Here is a 12615-nt window from a genome sequence, read left to right as displayed (position 1 = left end):
CAGAGACACCTTTAATTTCTATTAGAACAAGGTAATGTCTTGCCTTAGTCTCATACACTTCTAATAAAAAGTGAACATGGGGGAGGTGAGACAGATGTAGTTCACTTCAAAAAAAAGATAGCTAGCAAATAAAAATATTTTCCTGATGGTATCATAAATAATTACATATATTTCCAACTAATCCCAATAAAATAAGGAGTTTCTTTCCTAAGACACCATCAGGAAATATTCTTTTCTAATTCCCAGGAACTTTTTATTTTCATAACATAGACAGTGATCTGCACTATATCCTACCATTTTAAGTTAACCCAACAAATTCAATATGAGAATACTTACTGAGTTATAATATAACCTTCTACTACAAATGAAGGAAACCAAAATGATTTTGTCCAACAGATATTTTCACTTTAAAAGTACATCTTACTTTTAAAGTGGTGGAACAACAATATATTTTTATCTTCCTCTTCCTTGAAGTTCTATCTCAGGTACAACATAGTCCATTAATTCTCCCAGCTGATAGTGATCTCTCCCACATAAAATTTTATTACAACACATGGCTTGGGTTTCTACTTTGCTGTTAGCACAATCTATCTTGCATCAAACTCATTTCAATATATATCATATCCCTGCTATTAGATCATTAGATCCTCAAGGAAATGGAATGTCTTGTTGATTTGACAATATCATTCATCCATCCAGTAAACATTTATTTAGTGATTATTTTATGCAGAGCATCTATTGGGCACTGGGAAAAAAAAAACAGACTTTAGGTAAGGAAAGATTCCCTGTCTTCATGAAGCTTACAATTTAGTAGGGAGATTAGAAAGAAACAGGTAATTATGTAACAATACATATATATGTTAGAATAAGTTCAATATCAAGAAGAGAGTGTTAGACCTACAGTTAGGAAGATGTGGGTCAAATATTGTGTCTAATAGTTTATAGTAGCATGATATGTTTCTCTCACTCAACCAATCTGTGCCTCCATTTCCTTCTGTGAAAAATGAAAGAAGATTGAGCCAAATGGGAGAAGATATTAGCTATGAAGTTACTCTCTGAAGTTGTCTAGAGATCAAAGTTAAATAAATAAAGAGAATATGTTAACATCCACAGATAACTAAGAGCTTCCTATATTACATTTTTGTAGCCCATTTCCAAACTCTTTTACATCATTGTCTAAATATTCTTGAGCCCGTGACAGAACTATATTTTTCAGTATCACAGTATTAGGCTCATCTGCACTTACTACCTCTTAATATTGTCATTTCCTATGTTGTGACAAACTATTAGGCAGGAAGACGTCTTATGTAGTATTCTATAATAGTGTTCATCATTGCTCTTGCAGTTTGAACAGCCTTTTTCTATCATATGGCTAGGAATACACTCACGAAATCTTCTTTCTATATTGTCTTTGTGCAACTCAGACACTTTGCTTTCCACAGGCTGGTATCCCCATGCCTTCCTCCTCCCACTAGGTACCTTTACAACTCTCTAAAATTACAACTAATTTATTTATTAAGGGCTAGAGTTGACATCTTGTAGGTGAAAATGAACTAAAGTGATTATGTACAGTTCATTTGAGATTCAGATATATCTTTTCATCCTAAGCCAACGAATAACTCATGCTGATTTTCCGAGGCTCATGTGCAAAATTATTACATAAGCATGTAATGTAGTGGTTCTTCCTGATGTCACCTCTCAATTCACTGGAATGGCAAGACACATAAGTTCAAAGTATTTGTATTTGTGAGCACATCTTTCCCTTTGTTATCAGCCTACAATCTGTCCTAGTTTCCCTGCATACATTGAACAAGCTCCAGATGAAAGCTGCTGATTCAAAGTGTGTGTGTGTGTGTGTGTGTGCTTCCTAGTCTTTGAGCCTCCAGTAAATAGCACACAGTGTTTTGATGTAATGTTTTCTTGAAAAAAAAGGAATACCATTTCTTTTGATACAATATAATGCCAAATTTTAAAATTCAGGGGTTAGTGACCTATGTTTTTTTTTTAATCTTAAGCCACATACAAAGCAAATCAAAAGTAGGAACCCTCCAAATTAACAATAAACTTATTTGACTAGTTCACTCCAGCACAGCTAAAATATTTTAATCTTAAACAACTTTCACTTCTGAATGTCATTCAGTTAGGTCCTCTCAAAATAATGTCAGCACTCAGCCACAGAAGGAAATAAAGCACATACTTATAGAAGGAAATGTTGGTTTGATTCAAAACATTTCACATGTTCAAAGAGTTAAAACAGGTTTGTTATATCTCATTCACGAGATATATTTCAAAAGGGAAAATAGTTTTTATTAACCATTCTTTTCTTTGGGCTTCTTCCTGATGTATTGTCTGGTTTGCTAATTTTTTTTCTAATTAGTCCCTAGTTGAAGGTTCTATTCAACTCTGGGTTAAATTCACAAAAGACACAATTCCATTATGTCAACTCAGAATTCATCTCTAACTCTGCTCAACCTTTTAAGAAAAGTACATTATATCCATTGGTGAAAGACAATAGATGCTTCAGTTATATCTCCTCATCACTTCTGGACAAGAGTATTTTCTTCTTATCATAGTATTTTTTTAATGTCATTTTTGTTTACAAAGAAAAACACAGCCGTCACAGACCACAGAGTTGCAGTAGCTCAAAGAGACTTCTGCAGTCATCTTGTTGAGTTCTCTAATTTTGCATTTGAGGAAACTGAGGCCCAGAAAAATTAAGGGACTTGCCAAAGATTATACACAGTAAGTAGACAGGTTTTTCGTCTCCAAATCTGTTATTCTTTCCATTGGACCATGCTGTCAGCTCATTAATTCTAATACGTTGTCCTACTTAGCAGTGTCCAAAAATTATTATTATTTTTATCCATTATATAACATTATATAACATGCCTATTTTCTTTCAATGGAAGAAGCAAAATCAAATCATAGAATCATAAATTTAAATTATTTGACTAACTAATGGAAAAGAAAGACATTAGGTATATCAGTAATCAGGACGGTTAGTCCACTTGGGTTAGTAGTAATAGCAGTAACTGCTAGTGCAGTTAGGCTGGTACAGGGGGGTGGCTCTCCTCTCTCATCCCTTGCCTTCTCCCAAGGGGCATCTTCCACCTAGCCAACCCCCTGACTCCAACTCCTGTGATGGCAGGGCTAACAGGAGATTACAAGGTTCTGGGTGTAGAGAGAAAGTGTTCCCCTCAGATATCATCACGTAGGCTAAGTCCTAGCTGCTTATGGCTATGGATCAATGAGAGATTATGTCAGGTACAGAGAGGGATCTTCGGAATGACTAGGCAACAGAAAACCTGCTTCAAAGTATGGTGTGCCTGTGGAATAGCCTTCAATGAGTGCTAAGTGAAGTAGCTATGGGATGTATATAATCAATCAATCAACAACTAACTATTAAGAACCTACCATGTGCCAAATACTATGCTAGGCACTAGGGATATAAATAGGATAAGTAAAATGATTCCTGGTCATAAGGAACTTAAATTCACTTTATAACCAAGAGATGGTTGATTGTATTTAGATTAAACAGAAGATTAAAAAGAAGTGTGGGAAGTTGGGGAAGCTTTGAAAATAGGAAATGAACCAAGTTTACTTGAGTTTGTACTCTGTTCAAATAAAAAAAATCAAAATTAGAGAAAAAATGTCTTATTTTCTTTTCTGCCTTTAAATAAAATAGATACATTGATGGTTTGGGGGTAACTTAGTTTTACATTTAACCTCAGAATAGGATCCATCTTTCAAAATGTACTTTTAGGGGTATGGTGATAATTAAGTGAAATGATCATAGGAGACATAATACTAGAGGTTCATACAGATTCTAAATTTAACATTATCCAGCTAATCCAAATAATCTTAAATGCCTTCTACACAGAGTCATCTGAAAGAACTTACAGGTGGTCTAGACCATGGCCATGGCCCATCATTTTGTGGCATAACTCTAACTCTATTAACTTCTGCCACTCCCCCACATCCCATTCTATTAACTCCTCATCTTCTGAGTTCAATTTCACCTCTGGTTTAGGAAGTTGAGCTTGGCTCTCTATTTACTAAGCAGGGATAGCAACATAGCATAGTAGAGTCAGCCTCAAAATCAAGAAGATGTGGATTCAAGTCCTGCCTCTGAAAAAGTCCTGGTTGTGTGACCCTGGGATAGTCACTTCAGCTCTTAGCACCCTACTCCAGTTTCTAACACTATTAGTTACACAGCAAATGTTGGCATGCACTGGTAAAGGAAATTTCCTGACTTGCCTCTACATCAATGAAATCACAGGTATGTTAAAAAAACAAAGTGCTGATAGCACTCAGGAATAGGACACGAAACGTAAAAAAAGTCTGTCCCCAAATATGCACTTATGAGGAGGCTCTTGTTGTTCAGTTGTTTCAGTTGTCTGACTTTTGGTGACCCCATTTGAGTTTTCTTGGCAAAGATACTGGAGTGGCTTGCCATTTCCTTCTCTATTTCATTTCACAGATAAGGAAATTGTTGCAAACAGAGATAAGTGACATGCCCAGGGTCACACAGCTAATGAGTGTCTGAGGTCAGATTTGAACTCAGGAAGAAGAGTCTTCTTAACTCCAGGCCCAGCAGTCTATCCACTGAGCCACCTAGCTATCCTTATATAAAGGCTCAGGGGTGAAGAAAGTTGAAATTCTGGAGGACTTATTTGGTAAGTTACACATTAATCATGATTGTCATAATCAGATTTGCATATTGGATATAGTCTGATAGCCTAGGAGATCCCAGTTGCTATAATAGAATGCACTACTCTCTCCTTGCCCAGATGGTAATAACAACCCTAGCAAGAAGACAAGTCAAAATATATTTGGGTAATCAAATTACTATGAGGTTGCATTGTTTAAAAAGTCAGTACTTTTGAGTATAATTTATAGTCAGAGGCTATAATTTGCCCAAGATTTGTTTTCTTTGACTGGACCTCGATTTTGTTTCGTCATACTATTTGTGGTTTATTGGCTTTATCACAGGGCAGGCACTTGTAAGACGTCAACAGGAAAAGCTGCTCAACCAAATAAGAAGAATGATTTCACTGAACAATTACAATGGATTGGAAAATATAATTATAAAACCAAGCAGATACATAACTGTAGAGTTTTACAATTTTTTGCAGGAAGGTGATCTTAAAATTGCTTTAATGTCAGAATCACAGAATGTGAAGACTAGAAGGGACCTAAGATCAGATGGTAAGTAGTTCTCAAATGTGGTTCAAGGACCACTGGCATCACTATGACCCTTTCAGAAGTATGTAGGTCAAAACTATTTTCATAATAATACCAAGATATTATTTGCTTATTAAAATAATACTCCTCTTTCCAACTACCTATCTATATGAGACTGGATTTCTTCAATCATCACAACAGATTTAATCCAGAAGCAGATATGAGAATCTAGCTCTCTTCTATTAAGCCAAATATTAAAGTTATTTGCAAAATATATAAAATAATACTATTCTTTTTACTTTGGAAAAAAGTTATTTTCCTAAATATGTTAATATTAACATGTAATAGATTTACTAGTTACAGTCAATGAATTTTTAAGTTGTTAGCTTTAATTTCTAAAACAATAAATATGAATAGATATCACCCACTTGAACATAAGTTTCATTGGGGTTTTCAATAATTTTTAAAGGGTTTAAAGGGTTCTTGAGACCAATAAACCTTCTTTTGTCAGATAAGGATCTCTTAAAGGGTCTTTAGGTATAATCTATAGGACAAACAAGTAATTCTAAAGGACTTTGTCCTCCTCTTGAAATAGTCAATCATCAAATGAGATGAGATATGCAAATCTTAAAACACCAGATAAATGTTTGCTATTATTATTATTATTATTCTAGGAGCTAACTAAAAAATAGATGCCCCTGAGTTGGTAGGACATTACACCATTCACCTTGGCACTGTCCAATCATTAAGCATTTATTAAATGACCACTATGTGCAATAATATACTGTGCTAAGCCCTGAAAACACAAAGAGGAAGATGAAATGATATATATATATATATATATATATATATATATTTAATCTATAATTTAACCTCGGAAGGTACAGAAATGAGTGAATATATACATACTGAATATGAAAAAGGTGAATACACAATAAATTGAGAAGGGATATCCTACCAGTGGAGGTGGGAGACGGTCACCAGGAAAGGCTTAATAAAAAGATAGCTCCTGATCTGAGTCCTGAAAGAAGCCAGGAATTCCAATGGAAAGTAAAGAAGGAATACATACCAGGCCTAGGGAAAAGACAGTGCAAAGGCCCAGAAACAAGAGAGGTAGACTAATATATTGGAAACAATGAGTATGGGCAAAATGCAAGTGTGAGGAAGGGAATAATCAATTAATCAATAAGTATTTATTAAGCATTCACTAGGTGTCAGTCACTGTTTTAAGCTCAGAGGCTATAAAGAAGAGGCAAAAACAGTTCTTGTTCTCAAGGAGCTTATATTCTAATAGGGGAGAAAACACACACACCCACATACACACACACACACACACACACCACACATATACACAAATGCATATGTGTGTATATATATGTGTGTGTGGTGTATACGTGTATAAATATTTGTATGTGGATGAATATACATATTTATATGATACATACATATATAGGCAATCTAATAGGAGAGATAAAAAAGAAGCCATGTATGTGTACAGAAACAAGCATATATGTATGTGGGTGTGTGTTTATTCTTCCATCTTGAAATCAATTCTAAGAGTAAGGTTCAAGATTGCCTAGCACTACCACTCATTTCCTCCCTTGCTTAAAAGCTCTTACTTGTGCAGCTTTTTTATGTGACATAATTTTCTCCATTCTATCTCTCCCTTCCGCCTTCTCCCAATGCATTCCTCTTTCTCACCCCTCTGTGCAGTCAACTTATACTCATCCCCTCTGTCTTTGTGGAATCCTTTTAACTGCCCTAATAATGATAAAGTTTTTAAGAGTTACATGTGCCACCTTCCCATATAGGAATGTAAACAGTTTAACCTTATTAAGTCCTTTATGATTTCTCTGTCATCTTTATCTTCTTATGCTTCTCTAGAGGCTTGTGTATGAATGTCAGATTTTCTATTCAGCTCTGGTTTTCTTTGCTCCTTTAACGTGGTAGCTGCTAAATCTTGTAAGATCCTGACTGTGGTCCTACAGTATTTGAATGTTGTTTTTTGTTTGTTTGTTTTTCCTGGCTACTTGATGTATTTTCTCTTTCACCTGGAAGCTCTGGAAGTTGGCTATAATATTCCTGGGAGTTTTCATTTTGGGATCTTTTTCAGGAGGTGATTAATGGATTCTTTCAATTTCTATTTTTACCCCCTGGAACAAAGATATTGGGGTAATTTTCCTTGATAATATTTTGAAATATCATTTTTAGGTTTTTTTTATCATGGCTTTCAGGTAGTCCAATAATAAGTCTCAAATTATTTATTGGATTTATTTCCAATGTCAGTTATTTTTCAATGAGATATTTTACTTTTTCTTATTTTTTTCATTCTTTTCACTTTGTTTTATTGTTTCTCAATGTTTTGTGGAATTATTAGCTTCTACTTGTCAGTATCTATAAAATTTAATAAAGACCACTGTCATTTATAACTTAATGATTTTCTCACCTAAATTTTCTGTAGAGCTACCTAAAGCATTTGTGCTCACTGGGATGCTCCTTGGATGAGAATTCTGTGTTATAGATAAAACTGTTGGCCCAGTCAGTCATATCCATACAGTCACAGGGCAGCTGTTCTTCTAATGATGTCTTTCAACAAAGAATTCAAGCATTTTAAGTGACATACATTAGGTTCTGCCAAAAAAGGATATTATTTTATGTATTTATATAGTAGTAAAGAAATAAGACATCACTCATCTTTATTCCTCCCCCCCCCAAAAAAGATGAACAGATGGTTAAGGATCACAACTTCTGAAAAGAAATAGAAGGGGTAACCATGAAAGGAAGATATTTTGTGTGTGGGGGAGTAGAGTGGGATGTCAGGGAGGTAGGTAGTAATGAATGGGAAGCAGAAAAAGTCAAAGCTTGAAACTACAGATTAGAATTTTTAAAACTAAAAATTCACACAACTGAAGAATGGAAAACTCTTACCTGTAGCCAGATAGATGATATGGAAAAGCATGTCTTTTCCTTGTACAACATCTACTGCAACATGAGAAAACCGACTGTTGTCTTCCATGAAGTAAGGAACTGTAGTCACTGGCTGTACTACCTCATGCATAAGAATGAACTTTTGAGCATCCTGAAGGTTCCTTTCTGTCAGGTTCACATACAAGCCCTGGTCCACTGTACCACACTGCAAATGAGGAAAGATGATCTTATTACTATAGTCAACAACCAACTGTCACACCATAACTGATCTAGGTAAACATTACAGCAAGATACAAGATTAGGCAACATTACTTTTGCAGTGAGATTGTGGAAGCTACAATTTCCATATATATTTATGGAGAGAGAGAGACAGACAGACATAGACATACATATGTGTATGTATATAGTACATATGTATGTATTTGTAATGCTGCAATATGGTATATGAGTATGTGTGTGTATATATACATAAGCATATGTGTGTGTGTGCGTGCATATGTGTATACACACACAAAAATATGCACACTGTCAAATTAGCTAAAGTATGTACTTCTTTTTTCACAGTACCCTGAATATCAGCATCCCACTCATTTGGATGTCTTTCAATCACACCATAACTTCTCAAGAGGATAGAGCAGGAGTAAAATATTGAGTATAAGTTAATGCTAACTTTAGTTAAAATAACTTATGCCCAATAACTTCTCAGCTCACTTGTAGCCACCTGGGAGTTGTCTGGCTAAGTGTATTTTATCACATCTGTCTGCTAAATCAGAGATCCAAATTCAAAATGCAGCATTCAGGAACATTATAAAGATTTATTACATTTCCCATAGGAATAATGGGTCTATAAGGCTATAAATGGATTTCATGGAAACAGAGCTCTGCTATTTCATCTGTGAAAGGTATAATATTGCTTCAACATCATTCATGTAAAGTTACCAAAGTGGGGGAAAAACTGTGCAGGCTGAGTTCCTTCATACCAGTGCACCCAAATTCCAAGAAACAGGGAGATTTTTTTTTCTATCTGAATATACTTAGAAATAGACAATATAGCAAAACCTTTATATATATATGCACACACACATATATATGTGTGTGTGTGTATATATATTTCATAGAGAAAGAAAATAATTAACATGGATTTTGTACAGATTTTTTAAAATCATACTTTCTGAGAAATGCTTAGATTTGTTATCTCCATTTGAGTAGGAACTACCAGTATAGCATAGCTCATCATTTTTCTTTTATTTTTTTTTCTTTTTTGGTGGATTTGAGTTAGGAGTTAGTGATGTGCCCTTGACTGACATGAAGCAAGAGGATGAGTGAAGAGATAAGAAACTTTTCTCATTTCTTTTAAACTTAAAATCCCAATAAAATTTTATTTATGTTCATCAGAACTTAATATTAGGTTTTATAGAAGTGAATTTCACTGTCTATAACAATCTGAAAGTATCACTCACAATTTGATATTCCTAGAATTTGGCTTTATAAGCAACTCAGAGGTGCAAAAGTAAAGAAATGGAAGTTTGTGGGGGTTTTCTCTCTTAAAAAGAAGGCATGCTTATAGCATATGGAAAGATTTGACAGATGTGGTAACAACAAGCTTATAACAATCCTAAAACCCTGGAATTAGAAGGAAATTTCAAAAATCATCTACTGTGATCTTCCATTCAATACAGGAATTCAGCATCCCATATAGAATATGATTCATCTTAATTTTGTCACATGACAAACATATAGAACTCCTGGAAATAGATAAATACAGAAGAGAACATTGATCATTATAAAGGTTAAATGATTTAACAAATATCATGTCAACAAATAGTACCTTCCCTACAGAAAAAGAATATATAAATATGTCTGATTCAGGCCCATCAAGGCCATATTCTTTCTCTAAGACAGCTAAAGAGCTTAATTTGAAAAGGAACGGCTGCCCTTTCTGAACCAATACAATGATAAGAGCTGTAATGCTAAACCATTCCGTTTCTTTTAGCAACTTGTTACTAAATTAATCTTATATGTTTCAAACTTCCCTATTTGCTTTTATCAAAGTCACCACCATTCTTTCACTGTCTCAGGTTTATAATTTTGGCATGATCCTGACTACTTGCCCTCCCATAAGTTGCCAAATCTTACCTTTCTCCCTTCACAATATCTCTTGAATCTGACCCTTTCTTTCCAATTGCATAGCTTCCATCTTAGTTTGATGGAAGCTCAATAACTCTTCCCTAGATGATTATACCAGCCTCCTAATTGATTTCCTTGCTTCAAGTCTCTAACCACTATTCCATGCTGTGGACAAAGTAATTTTCCTTAGGAGCAGATCTGCCATGTGATTTCTCTACTAAACTAATTCCATTTGCTAGGATCTCTAGCCATTGTCTTTAGAATCTAAAATAAAATCCTCCATTTAGTTTTTAAAGTCCTACACAACCTTGCCCCAATCTATGTTTCCAGTCTTGTTGGATGTTATTCCCACACCATAATCCAGCAAAATTTCTGGTTTGTATTATGTTATGTTGTATTATATTAATATGATAAAATGCTAAATTAGGTTATATTTTGTGTTATATTGTATTTATTATATTATTTATATTGTATTAATGTATCTTAAACACTACCTTGCATCTCCTGTTACTTTGCTTTTGGTCTGGTCATTCCTCAGGTCTTCAAAGCATATTCTCATTACATCTGCTTAGTCAAGTCTTCTCTCTCCTTTAAGATGTGGCTCAGGAACCATCAAATGTATGGAGTTCTTCTTAGTGTCCCACATTCTAGTGCTCTAACACTACCTTGTATTTAACAATTTTTCACATATTCATATTTATTACCTCTTATATATGTGATATATATGTGTGTATGTGCTTTGTAACATGTATGTGTGATTTACTTGTGGTCCACTCTATTAGAATGTAAGCTCCTCAGGAGTGGGATTGCTGAATTTTTATTACTTTATCTCCAGCACCAATACAATGATTGGGATAGAGCAGATACAGTAAATAATCAATGATTAGTTGATTGATTATTTTTGCAAAATTATCCTGTGCTGCATTATTTTATACCCATGCCATATCTGCTAATCTGGACTAAAAAACGTTCAAGGATATAGCACTACAATTTAGCGAAGTGCCCTGATCATAGCAGAGAACTCAATACAGCTTTGTTATTGTAATTAAGATGATGATAATGATGACCATGATGATGATATACCACCTATTTATTCTTGGCAACAATCTAATATGTGGTCTATAGGGAAAATGTAGTTTATTTAAGCTATGAATTTATCCCATAGGAAATATTTAACCCCCACATTTATTTAGCAGTTCAATTCATCAGGCACTTATTACACCTATTACATGGAAGTCACAGAGGTAACTTATTTTTAGTGAAATACTCCTATGAAGACAAAGGAATTCACATACTCTTGGAAAACTACATGTTCAAATATAAGTAAACATTACATAATTGATATAGATATGGATGGATCATGGTTCAAATGTCTCTTTAGGCAGAGCCTTGATGGAAGCTAGTGTAATAGCCTTGGCAAGAGGAAGAACCACTTCTATCAATAATTGGAACAAGAGGAAAAGATAGAGGTGATAAAGAATCATTCTGAAGTAGAGAATTGAAAGTACAAAAGAGGAGGGTCACAAAAGATTGCTACTGTTTTCTCCATAACATAGGAGATGAAATCCTGGGAAGAAATAAGGAGGAAGAGAGATGGGAGAGAATGGTTTTGGGACAGTCTCTTTGGGCACCAGAATAGAGTCAGTCGGGAAATGTAAAGTAATTCCAGTGCAGCAGTGAGACCCGGCTGAGATAAGATAACATAAATCTTTAATGGCTCATACTGCTTCGTGATTTTTTCCAGCAATGTTCATAAACATGTTAAAAGGAATGAAAAGGTAAGGATAATCTAGAAAAAGGTGGGCTCTTCTTTTCTCTCCTTCTCTTTTGCTTCATGGCTTCCCAGGTTTTCTTCAACTCTGAGCTAGAATCCTATATTCTACAAAGAAGCCTTTTTCAATCTGCCTTAATGTCAACAGCCTTCCCTTTATTGATTATTTTCAATGTATCCTGTATATAACGTAAATTATTCACCTTATCCTTCATTAGACTATGAGGTCCTCGAGAGCAAGGACTGTCTTGAACCTTACGTTGTATCCTGGGCTCTTAGTACAATGCCAGGAACTTATTAAATGACTGAGTGACCTATAGGATTAATAGGTGAGGGATTCAAAGGTAGAAGATAAAATAGAGTTAAACTCATTAACACTATGGTAAAGTCTACAAAAAAGAAAAGTGAAGACAAAGCAGCCGAGATGGAATGGAAGAATGGAAAAGAGTAAAAGGACTGAAAGTTACACAGAAAAAAAGAATGGGTTGATAGAAGTGAGGAGAGACAGAAAGCTGGGAGGCTGTAATTAGGAAGAAGTATTGGAGAATTTGTGAACATGAAGGTAGCACAGTCATGGGTGCTTGTGAAATCTAAGACATGACCAA

At 34.7% G+C, this 12615-nt stretch overlaps 1 protein-coding gene across 1 annotated transcript in view; it reads right to left on the bottom strand.

Annotated features, from left to right (window-relative positions):
• The window catches only part of SEMA5A (semaphorin 5A), a 651274-nt gene that overhangs the window by 218455 nt on the left and 420204 nt on the right, over positions 1-12615 (bottom strand). The window contains exon 11 of the mRNA XM_027868972.1: positions 8113-8317. Within this exon, the coding sequence (XP_027724773.1) occupies positions 8113-8317 (205 nt within the window). The remainder of the gene's footprint in view (positions 1-8112; positions 8318-12615) is intronic.

This window comes from Vombatus ursinus, unplaced genomic scaffold (genome assembly GCF_900497805.2).
Source record: "Vombatus ursinus unplaced genomic scaffold, bare-nosed wombat genome assembly UNPS02014791.1, whole genome shotgun sequence".
Taxonomy (NCBI): Eukaryota; Metazoa; Chordata; class Mammalia; order Diprotodontia; family Vombatidae; genus Vombatus; species Vombatus ursinus.
The sequence above is the reverse complement of the archived record's forward strand: the minus strand, read 5'-3'. Positions and strand labels throughout refer to the sequence as shown.